The 13518-nt window shown below is 39.9% G+C and overlaps 1 protein-coding gene across 4 annotated transcripts in view; it reads left to right on the top strand.

The window, feature by feature from the left end:
• INTU (inturned planar cell polarity protein) overlaps window positions 1-13213 on the top strand; it is a 30735-nt gene extending 17522 nt beyond the window's left edge. The window contains exons 9-16 of one of the 4 annotated variants that reach the window (XR_015947758.1): window positions 2339-2392; window positions 3504-3566; window positions 4595-4813; window positions 5269-5886; window positions 6719-6816; window positions 8733-8922; window positions 10626-10780; window positions 11130-13213. Coding sequence is in view for 2 of the 4 variants with exons in the window: in XM_035112453.3 (XP_034968344.3) it covers window positions 2339-2392; window positions 3504-3566; window positions 4595-4813; window positions 5269-5724; window positions 6719-6816; window positions 8733-8922; window positions 10626-10780; window positions 11130-11241 (1347 nt within the window). In the remaining 2 variants the exon portion in view is untranslated. Of the gene's footprint in view, window positions 1-2338; window positions 2393-3503; window positions 3567-4594; window positions 4814-5268; window positions 5887-6718; window positions 6817-8732; window positions 9034-10625; window positions 10781-11129 lie in introns of those variants that run through there. The other 3 variants (XR_004692425.3, XM_035112453.3, XM_088660353.1) reach the window with 3 other exon arrangements.
• The last annotated feature ends 305 nt before the right edge of the window (window positions 13214-13518 follow it).

The following is a 13518-nucleotide window of genomic DNA, read 5'->3' as shown; positions in this document are numbered from 1 at the left end:
TTGAGTGAGGGGGGTAAGAGGGTGCACGTGCCTTCGACGGATGATTAGTGGAGTGGCAAAACAGCATCATGTCATGACAAACCCACGGCATGGGAGAAAGAGTAGAGAGGAGCAACAGCTGAATCACAAGCTCATTCATTCCTTATGGTCCAACTAGGTTCTGCTTATTATAAGATGTGTGTGGTTGTCCACCCACCTTCTCTAATAAACACAACCTAGCCAGAATGTAAGGGATCACTCTCTGAGCATGTACATCTTTCTCTTGCACAACTCATCAGATCTTCATTGGCTCCCAGTACGTTTCCGAGCACAATTCCAAGTGTTGGTGCTGACCTTTAAAGCCCTAAATGGCCTCAGCCCAGTATACCTGAAGGAGCGTCTCCACCCACATCATTCAGCCCGAACACTGAGGTCCAGCGCCGAGGGCCTTCTGGTGGTTCCCTTGCTGCAAGAAGTGAGGTTACAGAGAACCAGGCAGAGGGCCTTCTCGGTAGTGGCACCTGCCCTGTGGAACGCCCTCCCAGCAGATGTCAAGGCAATAAGCAACTATTTTACTTTTAAAAGACAACTGAAGGTGGCCCTGTTTAGGGGAGTTTTTAATGTTTGATGCTGTATTGTTTTTAATATTCAGTTGGAAGCCGCCCAGAGTGGCTGGGGAAACCCAGCTGGATGGGCTGGGTATAAACAATTTATTATTATTATTATTATTATTATTATTATTATTATTATTATTATTAAACTCCTCCTCTTTCACTTTCCTGCTGGCCCAGCAAGAACGTAAAGGAGAGGTCAGGCCCTGATGTGGTGTGCCTGACTATAGCCCACCCGCCTCTTCTAATAAGCAGAACAGTTTTGCTTATTAGAATAGGTGGGTGGCCATAGAAAGGCCTGCCTCCTCCCCTGCCCCAGGAAGAGGAAGGTAAGAAGCCGGAACATGAACGTAAGGCTTCCTTTTTGCAGCAGCAAGGGAGGGATAAAGGCTTCTGCTGGTGCCACTGAGATAAGGAACCCTGCATAAGACACAAAGGGGAGAAATACTTGGTCCCTCTCATGGTGTGCCCCCCCCAGCAACCAAGAGAAGGAAGTTCATGAAGCCTTGCTTCTCTCAGTGGCCAGGGGGGCACAAACCTGCATAAGAGGGAGTGGCAGGGCAGACTTTTGCCCACTACAGCAAAATGTCTAGATCAGGCACTGTTCATTCTCACAACCTAGCATAGTGTATGTATGAATTTCAGTAGTAAATCCGAGGTTTAACGGGCAGCTCTAAATAAATGTGTAGCTCAGGGGATATTTGGGCTTGTGTTTCTGAGTACTTAGCCCTGTGAAGTGAATGCACTAATAATTATTTAAAAGGTTGCTATGCGCAACTCGGTTCCTATAATACTGTCTGTTATAAGCATACCCCTTTTCTAGTTTTTGGAGTGATACAATTGTAGTGTGAAGTTTTATATTTTTAATAGATTCAGTTAAAAGAGTAATTTTGCCGTAAAAGTTACTTATCCCATTATTAAGTGGAAGGCTAGCAGCAGTTTCAAAACAAAAAACAAAAAAAAACCCACAAACTGAGAAAAATTGATTGCCTACATGGGACAGGAAGTGTTTTCAGTTGGAGATTAGGAAGAACAGAGAAACTAACTATTTGAACACCAACTGTGTAGCTGGCAATTCTGGCAGCACAGGTTTAAACCTAATTTTTCTCCCTAAGATATCTTGTTCACATACTCTGCAGGAAGTGCTTTCTTACAAATTAAGCTCTTTTCACTGTGGAACATATTTTTGGCTGGTACCATATGGAATGATTACGAAGATCTATAAATAAAAGGTTTTTTTAATGAAACTTACTGTAACACACTAGATGCTGAAGTTTAACACTTCTTGGGTGAAACAATGGTAATGTGTGAGAATGTTTTGGAAAATTTCCATAGAGACAAAAAAACTGAATCCTGAGTAAAAAACATTTTTTATAATAACTCAGCTGGATACTAAAGCTTTGCCAGATTTCAAGGGAACTTTGCGCCTTGTTTTAATCCATGAAAATAGTGAGATTGGCATGTCTATTATATTAAACAGTGGGTTTAGGAGACTGAGAGAGAATATTTTTCTCATTTCTGAAGGGGGAAGTATGCAACTACTGGGTGCTTTTCTTTCGACCCTGATTATAGCAATCTGCAAGAGTTTGGAAACTGATTTTGCTCTGGTTCTGAAATGTCATATGCATCTGTTGGTGATTCTGTGTACTGTGTATTATTGTCTTAGTACTGAGAGATGCCAAGGAAGCTTCATCGTTATTTGGAATGAATTTAATGCTTTAATGTTTTCATTTGCTAATGTTTTTCAGGTAGAAATTGATACAGCTCTGAGTGAGTTGGAGGCGGCAGACTTTGCAGAACTGGTAAGGAACCTTTTTTTTTTTTTACACGAACTCATTAGCTCTTTCAGGGCCACAGTCCTGCTGGAAGCCCACTGAAACCCCTGTCACAGCAGGAAGACTGCCCAAGATCTGCAGCCCCATGGCCTAGCTGTTCTTTCTTGCGGCTTTCTTCCTCTGACTCAGAAGGGGAGGACCAGCCACCTCCCATTTGTTCCCTTTCCTCTGGGCCCTAACCTGACTTCAAGGCTATCTGTGTTTACTTATCTGTAAGCCATTATAAACAGTACAGAAAAAAGAAAATATAATTTTAAAAACTGAGGATTATTACAACTATCTGTTGTACAGTGGTTGCTGCAGAATAGATTACTAGTAAATAGTACCGGTATGTGCCTGTGCTACGTATACTGACAGAAGCTGTGTGTACCTGCTGTAATCATTGTGATACGTTCTTTTGAGCTCTAGACATATTTTATTATTTCTGTCTAATAATATAGTACTGTATTGCAGTTTCTCCAGGAAACTTTAAAACTTGCTTTAGGGAACTTGAATGTGCCAAAAAGTGATTTAGTTATTCTGAAGTAAATGTAATATGTGATTAATACTCATTTTAATTAAAGTAGATCTGATTTAGTAAACTGTAAATATATACATCTGAGGCATAAAAAAACAATTATTCTAGCTCTTTCACTCACTTTCTCCCCTTGTGGCTTTTATTCTAAACATGATTTCGCGAGTTTTCAAGAAATACAGTACTATGCATATGAAAGGCTCTGCTGTTTTGCTGTTTTTGCTGGAAGAAGTCCCTCTGGTGGCAAGAGCTATGCTCAATTAACAAAGTGTTACAACTTTGAAACCAAAAGAACTCTGTTCTGACAAAGATAGCTTTTGAAAATGAATCTAAATTGATTGATTATATTAGTTATAATCAGCTTGGCAAAATAACTAGTAATTTTGTAACAAATTAGAACTTCTAGAAAGAAGATTCAAATTTCTTCAATGTCTATGTAGACATCTGCTGGCCATTTAAAGAAAGTATCCTGAGGAATTAAAGTACTGTATTGTGTAATGCTCAAATTGCTTACCTTGGATCAGCTGAAATTTGAAATGGTGCCTTAATTGTTTTGTTTTACAGTCGGAAGATTACTATGACATGAGACGACAATATACAATTTTGGGTTCATGTCTCTTCTACAAGGTAAGACATCAACCCCTTACCGACATACAGTCCCTGGGATTCTTTGGGGGAAATCGTGTACTTTGAATATATGGTGTGCAATGCAGCCCTAAGTCCATGGAAGTGGGAATAATTTGGTATGAAAAGGCAAAACTTTATACTAGACCTCAAAGTGTCAGAGCTTTTATGAAGCAATGGCTTCATCTTTTCAAAGTTCACCTTTGCAGCCTTTGGGGTTAAATGTTTTGTCTTTAAATATAATTAAAGCTGGGTTTCTTGGGAATCCAGTGGATTCATTGCTTGGTTACAGGCTATGTGGCAACATTCCCTGGTTGCTATGATTTCTTTCGCTAATAATAATAATAATAATTTATTTATACCCAGCCCATCCAGCTGGGTTTCCCCAGCCACTCTGGGTGGCTCCCAGTCAAGTGTTAAAAACAATACTGTATTAAATATTAAAAACTTCCCTAAACAGGGCTGCCTTCAGATGTATTCTAAAAGTTGGATAGTTGTTTATTTCCTTGACATCTGCTGGGAGGACGTTCCACAGGGCAAGCGCCACTACCGAGAAGGCCCTTTGCCTGGTTCTCTGTAAGCTCACTTCTCACAATGAGGAAACTGCCAGAAGGCCCTCGGCGCTGGACCTCAGTGTTTGGGCTGAACAATGAGGTTGGAGACGCTCTTTCAGGTATACTGGGCTGAGGCCATTTAGGGCTTTAAGGGTCAGCACCAACACTTGGAATTGTGCTCGGAAACATACTGGGAGCCTATGCAAATCTCTCAGGACCGGTGTTATGTGGTCCCGGCGGCCACTCCCAGTCACCAGTCTAGCTGCCGCATTCTGGATAAATTGCAGTTTCCAGGTCACCTTCAAAGGTAACCTCACATAGAGTGCATTTCAGTAGTCCAAGCGGGAGGTAACTAGAGCATGCACCACTCTGGTGAGATAATAAAACCAAACCCTTGCAGGCGGAAAACTCTTTGAATAAAGAAACTGGTTATACATGATATCTTGAATCTGTGCTGTCTCTTTGTTTTTAATTCAGGGATATTTAATTAGTAATCACTTGCCAAAGGAGGATTTAATTGATATTGCATTATATAGCAGGCATTATTGCCTCTTGCCCTTGGCAGCAGAACAGCGCATTGGTCAGTTAGTAATATGGCGAGAAGTGTTTCCACAACATCATCTTCAGGCATGTGAAGCATCTTCTGAAGGGTATGAAGAACCCAGAGCAAGATACTTTTTACTCATAGTTGGTCTGGTAAGTTTTTTTTTAGGGGGGGTGTTGGTACATTTACAGCTGTTTTTCTGTTAAAATGCATGCTGTAATGAGCACGTGCTAAGGTTCTATATATGTCATTTATGAGCATTTCCTTTTTGCTCAAGTTATTTGAAATATATTTTGTGTCAGGTCAACAAAGGAGGTCCTGTTTCAAATAACCCACAACACATGCACACATACTCCACTGAGCAGGGTATTGACACGATACAATACCTTCTCAGTTGCAGTACTATACAACTAGAAAAGTTTGGTTACCACCATCCCTGTCATCGTAAATTACATTATTTTTTATGTCTGGTAGTTGCTTTGCCCTCTGATTTGAGTTCTGAGATTTTAACTCTTGCTTGTTCTGGCTTTTCCGAATTCTTTTGAATGTCACAGACATTGAAAAATGGAATCCCACTAACAAACATATTCTTCCCTTTTTCTTTCAGAGGCACTTTATGTTGAGTGTCTTGTTGGAAGCGGGAGGTTGTGCTTCCAAGGCCATTGGAAATCCAGGGCCAGATTGCATATATGTGGATCAGGTGAAAGCAACTATCCTTCAGTTGGATGGAATAGATCTCAGCATAGATGAGTGTTTGGAATCGCCCTCCACTCCGCTGCTATCCTGTGTAGACTGGTTCCTCCCTGCATCGCGGGACAAACTGGAAAGCTTGACCAGCTTGTCTTTTCTCAACAAACTGCAGTACACAGCAGGCCCTCCCGCAAGTAAAAAAGTGCCATTTAGTGATTCTTCCTTAAGGACACGTAAGCCTAGTCCCTTAAGAAATAGTGGGGTGCCTGACAATGATAGCAACAGCCCTGAAGCAGGAAGTGGGAACCTTAATACAAATCCTGTGCAACTGAAAGGTCCTGGACGACTTGATGGAAGTAATAGTCTGTTTACGGTAATGCTCTTGCTTTCCCTAAATAATTTTTTAAAATTATGTTTCCTACATAGTAATGTGTTGGCACAAACAGCAGAAGCAAGCTGCAGGAGAACTTCCTGAGTGTAAGGGGAGGATGTGGTTCATGTCCCTGATGTAGCTTCCCAGTCTTATTTCCTTTCGGTAAACTCCTAAATCATTTTCCATCCATAAGCACAGCTTGGAGAAGTGAGAGTTGCCAAAAATGAGTTATGTATATGGGTGTGCCATGTATTCTAATTGGAAGGTTTTTGTCATAGTTGTATAACCCTGTTTCAAGGGTGCTTTGCATGCCGTCATTGCAAGATGAGGTTACTAAAGTGTTCCTCTCTCTTGCCAGAATTCAATAAATACCCAGCTGAGTTCCTTTTTCTTTCACATGGCTTCCCCACAGCCATGTTTCTACAAAGGTTTTTCCACATTTCTTAAACCAAAAGTATGTGTAAAATAATACCCATTTGGTAGTACAGTACTTCTAAATTCCAAACTAAACAACAAGAATCAAACATGAAATTTTAATTCTGATTGGCATCAAATCAGTTTAGTCTGATCCGCATAATTTATTAAAACTGAATAATACGTCTTTGTGCTGAAAGCTATGGGTTGTATGCAACTAAATTATATTTAGACGCTTTGAAATCGGTGAACACACATTAGTATTGTCCATTATTTCTTTGGGTTTACTCAAAGTATGACTTTGTTGGCTACAACCTTCCATCTCTCTCCAATAAAGAGCACAAAACAATTTGTAACAGAAGATTTGTTCAAGTTGGTTTTGAAAAACAATTACATTTTTTAAAATAACTGTAAATCTTTCAAAAAATAATGTAGCCTGTCACTTGATAGCTCAGCATAGGATCAGAAAGCATGTGAATTGCTGAACTAGCGTAATATTTTTAATAACAGCCTTGGTACTTGTATGTTAAAATCTGAATCACACACCTACTGTGAGCTTTTAATTATGCTTGTTTTTCAGATCGCTAAAAAGAAGAATATTCTTCCAAATCCTTTTAATTTAGGAACCCTCAAAAAGAACCTTACAGATAAGGAAGCTGAGCTGTATAATGTTATGAAGTAAGGTGTTATTAACTTTTGTTCTTTAGCTTCTGACTACATTAATATTTTGTGTGTGGATGTATGCAGATAAAAAAATAAGGCTGGTATGCCAGTTATTAGACTGCCTATTGGAAAGTGGTCAGTTTTTGAAGCTCTGAATGTCCTTCTGTGGCTGGAAGCCTATCTTTATAATTGCATTAAGGTTAGCCAGTGTGCTATGCAAGTGCACACACTTTTCCTTAGAATGAATTTCCACTAACCATGCACCTCCACACAGGGAACTTCCCCATGCTTTCTTGACCTTCCCCACTTAAGCCATGTGGGGCAGCAGGAAGAGCTCTTTGCTAGGCTTTCCTTGGGAATCTGGTGTAAAAACACAAGCTTTTCATTGGTGTGCATATATTTATTTGTGCAAACTATTGCAATATTTCATTACATTTGTTTAGGACTGAATCTGAAAAAAATAAATAAAAAACCCACACAAAATATTTGTTAATTGTTACTGGTACAGGTTTCTTGCTGTTGTTGCACATTTCTTATAAACTCTTGCTTTAAATAACTTGACTGTTTAACTAATCCTTTTGAGCTAAGCCCAGTTCCCTGCACTTTTGCTGCGGCAACTTTTTATGCTTAGCGTGGAAGGTTGTGAAAAGTGGCTCTTACTGTCATCTTGTGCTTGGGCATGGGCCATAATGTGCTTAGGAGTGGCCTTGCTGAGAAGAAAGAGGGATTTTGAGGGTCTGGACACAAAGGTCTGTCCAACACATGGACTGACATCCTTTGCTCCCCTATTAATAATGACAGGTAGAATAAACAGCTGATTTCATTTGCTGTCTTAAGCCACTCTTGCTCCACAGCCAATCCAACCAAAAAGCTGGTTGTTTCTACTGTCAGAAGGTAGACTATCAGCAAAATTGTCCCTGCTTAATTTGACCGAATAAATTCCTTGAAACTGTAAGGAATAAAATTGTGACCTTGCTACAAGTACCGGTAGGTTCAAATGCCAAAACCTACAAAAATCTAACTTAATTTCAGCTAAACAGAAATCTTAAGAGAAGTCACCAGCTTCTTAGGACAGAACATACAAAATGAGTGCTTCAGCAAGCTAAGAAAACAAACTTTTACATAGTTCTGCAAGAGTGCTTTATAGCAATATGTTGTAATATATTTCATGGTGCGTAGTGTTGAACATTTCCATATTATATTATTATATAACAGCTAATGAAAACTCAAATTCATCTCAGCTCACTAAATGCCTCCCGTGTTTCACAGCAGTGCAGCAAAAATTTATCTCAGACCTAAGTGGTACCTTGATTCTAGAACTTAATGTGTTCCAGGAGTCCGTTCGACTCCCGGAACTGTTCGAAAACCAAGGTGTGGCTTCTAATTGGCTGCAGGAGCTTCCTGCACTTCCAAAAAACATTCACAAACCAGAACACTTGCTTCCGGGTTTGTGGTGTTCAGGAGCCTATTTGTTTGGCAACTAAGCCATTCGGGAACAAAGGTTTGACTGTACATGGAAGTCAAGCCAAAATGATTATAAAGGCTGATTCTGCTCTCCTCTGTCTTTATAAGCCACCAAAGACAGTGCCCATCTCTCTTCCCTGCTGATAAGTACAGAGATTGATGGGAGAGTACTTCTAAGCATACACACTGAAATATCCTATCAGTTATCACTTTTTAATTGAACAGGTTAGCTTTTAGATGTAGAATATCAATCTAGAAAATATCACTTGAATATTTAGTTTTTTAATTAATTTACTATTGCCCATGACTATTTCAATAAAGCACCATCTATGTTCACAATTAATTTGTATAGAAACAAGCCACGCCTTACTATGTTGTAGCTGATGTGTTTGCTTTGCACAGTAGGGGTTGTGTTCTTAATTGTAAAAAGGTGATGGTTGATTAACTATTTTCTTTTGCTCTTGAAGGTTGACATCTGGTCCTGAAAACACTCTCTTCCACTATATTTCTCTAGAAACAATGCATGGAATTTTTATCACTCCAACACATGCTGAAGTCGCACAGCTGAGTGGAACTATCCATCCCCAGCTCATCAAGAATTTCCATCGCTGTTGCCTTTCCATCCGTTCCATTTTTCAACAAACTATAACAAGTGAAGTATGCATCATTATCTTTAATTATGGGGAAACTCTTTTGTTCCTAACAAGGGAATACATAGCTACTCAGAAGTAAGCCCTACTGAATTCAATGGGACTTTCTCCCAGATAAGTGAGTATAGGATTGCAGCATAACTCTTTTCTCTTAAAATGGGGATAAATTCACTTTTAAAAATAAATTTAACTTCTTAACCGCATTACTATGGCAAAATTAACTGTTTATTAATGAAATCTAATCTCAATTTAAATAATGGTAGAGCCAGAATTTGCAGAGTTATAAAGTCTGTATAGTACTTCCAAGTAATTCACTCTGTCTCATTCAGATATGACAACAAACCATGGTTTCTTGTTACAATAATGAGCTGTAGCAAGTACTGGGCTTACACACACCCTTCTACAGTTCATAAGTACAAGGAGAGGGGAGCAAGGAAGAGAGGGGAGCACTAAGTCTGCAGCGTGCTATGGCATGTTCTTGTAACAAAAAACTATGGTATTTGTGTTAGGTTGAGACATAGAATTTAAGCTCCCAGGAAAGATTGATTCTACCATTCATGAAATCAAGAGAGGATTTGATTATTATGGTCTGATGTTACATCTGAACCAGGCTGCTGCATTGTCAACTTTCTTTAATCAGGACTGCTTTAGCACAATGGTCAGTATGAAAATTAAATCAGCTTTACTATATGTATGTAACACGGATATAACCTTTTTTGGTATAAGATGAGAGCCGAACAAAGTGGATAAAATGTGATTTAAGCGAATTCTTTCAGCTGCTAACTTTAGTAAGAAAATCCAGCTGAGAAGTATATTTAATGACCATTTTCTTCAGTATTTATATTTCCTTAGCTATGGCACCATGCCTAGTTTTATTCTTTATGTCTGCAGCAACGTCGCTTTGGAAGCAAACATTCAACTTAGAAGAGAAATCAGAGTACTGTAATGTTATACTTCCCAAGTCTGAAAATTTCTTTTCAATTCTAGCTGTAGCTGAGTAGACAGCTATTTCTTGGTTCACACATCACATTAAACCATAGTTTAAAACAAACTATGATTTAATGTGAAGACACATTGTGCTGATGCATGCTGCTGAAATGTACTGCACTGCCAGGAAACAAGCCAGAATCTGGATTTTTGTAATGTCCAGCATGGTCAGGGCTTTTTTCAGCTGGAACTTACCGGAACTCAGTTCCAGCACTTCTCAAGTAGGTGCCATTGCCATTATAAGAGAACAAGGGAAGTGGTAATGGTGAGTTCTGGCACCTCTTTTATAGAAAAGTAGTACTGAGCATGGTTGCTCTCTCCAAACAATCCATGAGCAGTAACTAAGGTTTGTTCTTGTCTTACTGCTCATGGTTTGTTTGGAGAGAAACAAACAATGAGCCCATATTCAGACAGCTCAAAAAGCCAGACTCTGGTTTGTTTCCTGACATCGCAACATTAGCACTTTTCAGGAGTGTGCACCAAGAACACTGTGTGGTCACATTAACCCTTAGTTAAAAACAAGCTATGGTTGAATTTGATGTGTGACTTCAGCCAGTGTGGACAGCTGTTTATCAAAAGGTGTAAAAATGTCCTTAGTCATAATATTTCAGAAAATATTTGATCTATGTTTTATCACAGACAGTGAAAGCAAGGTTTCTATTCCTTGCTCATAATGCTAATTCAGATTTCACTGCCCACTTACTTTCTTGTTTTTCATTACAGGCTAAAAAGACTGCAGGTACTAGAAGTTCAGATCGCAAAAAAGCAAATTCTGGCCTACATCAAGTGAAAGAACATGGGGTGTTGTTTGAATGTTCTCCTGACAACTGGACGGACCAAAAGAAACCTCCACCAACTATAATGTACTGGGTTGTGGGGTAAGTGAGCAATAATACCTTTTTTCCTGTTTTATGGACTGCCCAAATCCTCAAAACTTCTGTTTTCCAAAGTTTGTAATTCAGCAACTTTTACATGGGTGGTCTTAGTCCCTTCCCTAATGCAGCTATCTATTTTTAACTTTTGTACCACAAAGGATTGAAAACATAGCAGAGGATCAATTCAATGTGCATAAATATACCAAGCAAAGAACATCTTGAAAGCTCAGCGTGTACTGCTGTATAGTTATTCCATTTTTAGTTCTTTATTAAACCCTTACAAAAGCACAGACTGTTTTTAGAATAGCCTAAAGACCTTGTTCTGACACAAAGGTTTTTTTATTTTTTACAGGAGACTCTTCATAGATCCCAAGCCTCGGGAGTTTTATGTCTGTTTTCATGACTCAGTTACAGAGATTGCTGTTGAACTGGCTTTTAAGCTATCTTTTGGCTTAACTCTGTAAATTTGTTTACTTATACGACCATCATAAACCTTCCAGCACACTTAAGGCACAAAAATAAGAATTAAATTATGGTTTTGTTCTGAAGCTCTTTGAAGTGTTCCTCTAGAATAATCTCCTTGATGAATAACTTTTCAAATGTTTATAATAATACTTTGGTGTCATCAACAGTATTCTGAGTAGACTGACTTTTCAAATTACTTATTTTAAAAAAAATATAAGCAAGTTGTGATTTTCTCTTTTCTGCCTTGCAACAAATTTTGCACATAAGCGCTGTGATCAAGAAGAATCTGTACACATGAACCATATGTAGATCTGCATTCTCAGAGCTGAGTTTCTTTTTTTGCAAGGTTTAAAAGCTCCAAACATCTGTTACACTTTCCTCAGGTTAAAAATGCAGTTGGGCAGGGGCAGCGATCTGTGGGGCACTTTGTGAAAATGAACAGCCGTAAAGAACTCAGTTTCACACACACACACTTCTGGACTTCCAACTTAGGGAGTGTAATCTATATATATATAAATGTAAAAATCTTGAAATTGGCGGCCGCTATGTTCTCCGTAGCCGCTTGACCGATCGTCCTGAAATTTTGACACAGCGATCCAGGCCACTCCCCAAGGGTTGTAGGGGACATGAAAAACCTCAAATCACACACCTTGGCAGGATTTGACCCGCTTTTCCACCAAGTCAAACAGCGCCCTCAAGTGGAATTCCTCCCACAGTACACCCCCTCCCTTTCTGTGAAATCTAAGCCACACCCACAAATCAAATGACATCATCAACCAAGCAACTGAAAGTCGGCCATTATCAAACCCCTAGGCCCTGCCAGGCTGCTAGGCCTCCACTAGGCCTGGGGGGGGGGTAAGATAACCCACAAACCCCGCCTCCGCCACGAGATCCTGTAAAACAGGAGGCCTTGGCTCCATTTTACAGACTAGGCCTCAGCTCTACAGCCCTTTAAATACTATCCCGAATGGAGCCCTGGGTGGGAGGTGGGGGGAGGAGAAGCCCAAATAGGACATGGGCTGACGTAGGTTGGGGGGAGCAACTGTCCAACAGCCACCGAAACAGCCATTCCACCCCAAGCCCAAAGCCTCTCCCGGCGGCTGCATTAATAAACGCCTGGCAGCATTAGGCAGTCGTTCATCATTTCTCCTAACACACACTTGGGGGCACAGAGAGGGGTTTTCGCTTTATAATTTAGTGGCCGTTGTGTAATGCTTAGAAATCCTGCTATGGCTTATTTTATGGGTATGTCTTATTTTAGGAGAAACAACTGATTGTAAGCCTCTGTGTCTTTTTTTAAAAAAACAACAACAACCATGCACTTTCTCTCCCCAGTTTAAGTCCTCAGATATTTGCAGTGGCCACCCCCCCACCCCATTTACAATATCTCCCCTCGGCTTTGCAGACTAGGCCGCTTTCCAGACCAGGCCAAGTGGAGGTGGGGGGCAATAGAGGGCAGGGATACGTAATGGGTCAGAACGGGGGGAGGGAGACACAGGGATGAAACCTGCCCTCTCCACAGTGTCTCGCCTCGACTCAGGGGGACTCTGAGGCTCAGGGGGATCTGAAGGGGGGCTATTACCCTCCATTTCACAGACTAACGCACAGCAACGCGTGCAGGGCCAGCTAGTGCTTAATATATTACATAGTGTACAGTATTCTACACATGCAATGGAATATATTAAAGATCAGTGGGGGAGGGGGAAACAACACCTGAACTTTTTCTGATTTTTTTCTTACACAGTGGGGGGGGGGAAGACTACCTTACATTAAAGGGCTATAATATTTTATACAATAAATGATGTTATGTATAATTATGTGAATGAATAAACATTACTTGTTATAAAGTAACATTGCCCTTATTGATGCTCTGCGGCAAACATCAGAAGGAAATAACCATTTTGCTTTCAAAAAAATTGTATAAACTATTTTTATTTTATTTTTTTACAATAAAGACACATATTTGCAGAATGTGTCCCGTATATTTTTATACTCTCATATGGGACTGTATACAACATTTCACAAGCAGGAGGAAGGTCACACAACCAGCATTTCCACTTCCCCATAAGCTCCCTATATGCACAAAAGCCTCTGCAGAGGGTTAAGGGCATCTGCTTAACATTGTGGGCTGATCTTATGGGGCTGGCAGAAGAATCTTGCACCATTCACGCAAGATTCCCAGTTACTGCATTCATTCTTAATGTTTACTAATTATTACGCAACTTAACTGGAAACATCACTTCTCTTACTGCAGAAATATCTCCTAGGCCAGGGAT

This window comes from Zootoca vivipara, chromosome Z1, assembly GCF_965207765.1.
Source record: "Zootoca vivipara chromosome Z1, rZooViv2.hap1.1, whole genome shotgun sequence".
In the NCBI taxonomy this organism is placed as follows: domain Eukaryota; kingdom Metazoa; phylum Chordata; class Lepidosauria; order Squamata; family Lacertidae; genus Zootoca; species Zootoca vivipara.
The sequence above is the reverse complement of the archived record's forward strand: the minus strand, read 5'-3'. Positions and strand labels throughout refer to the sequence as shown.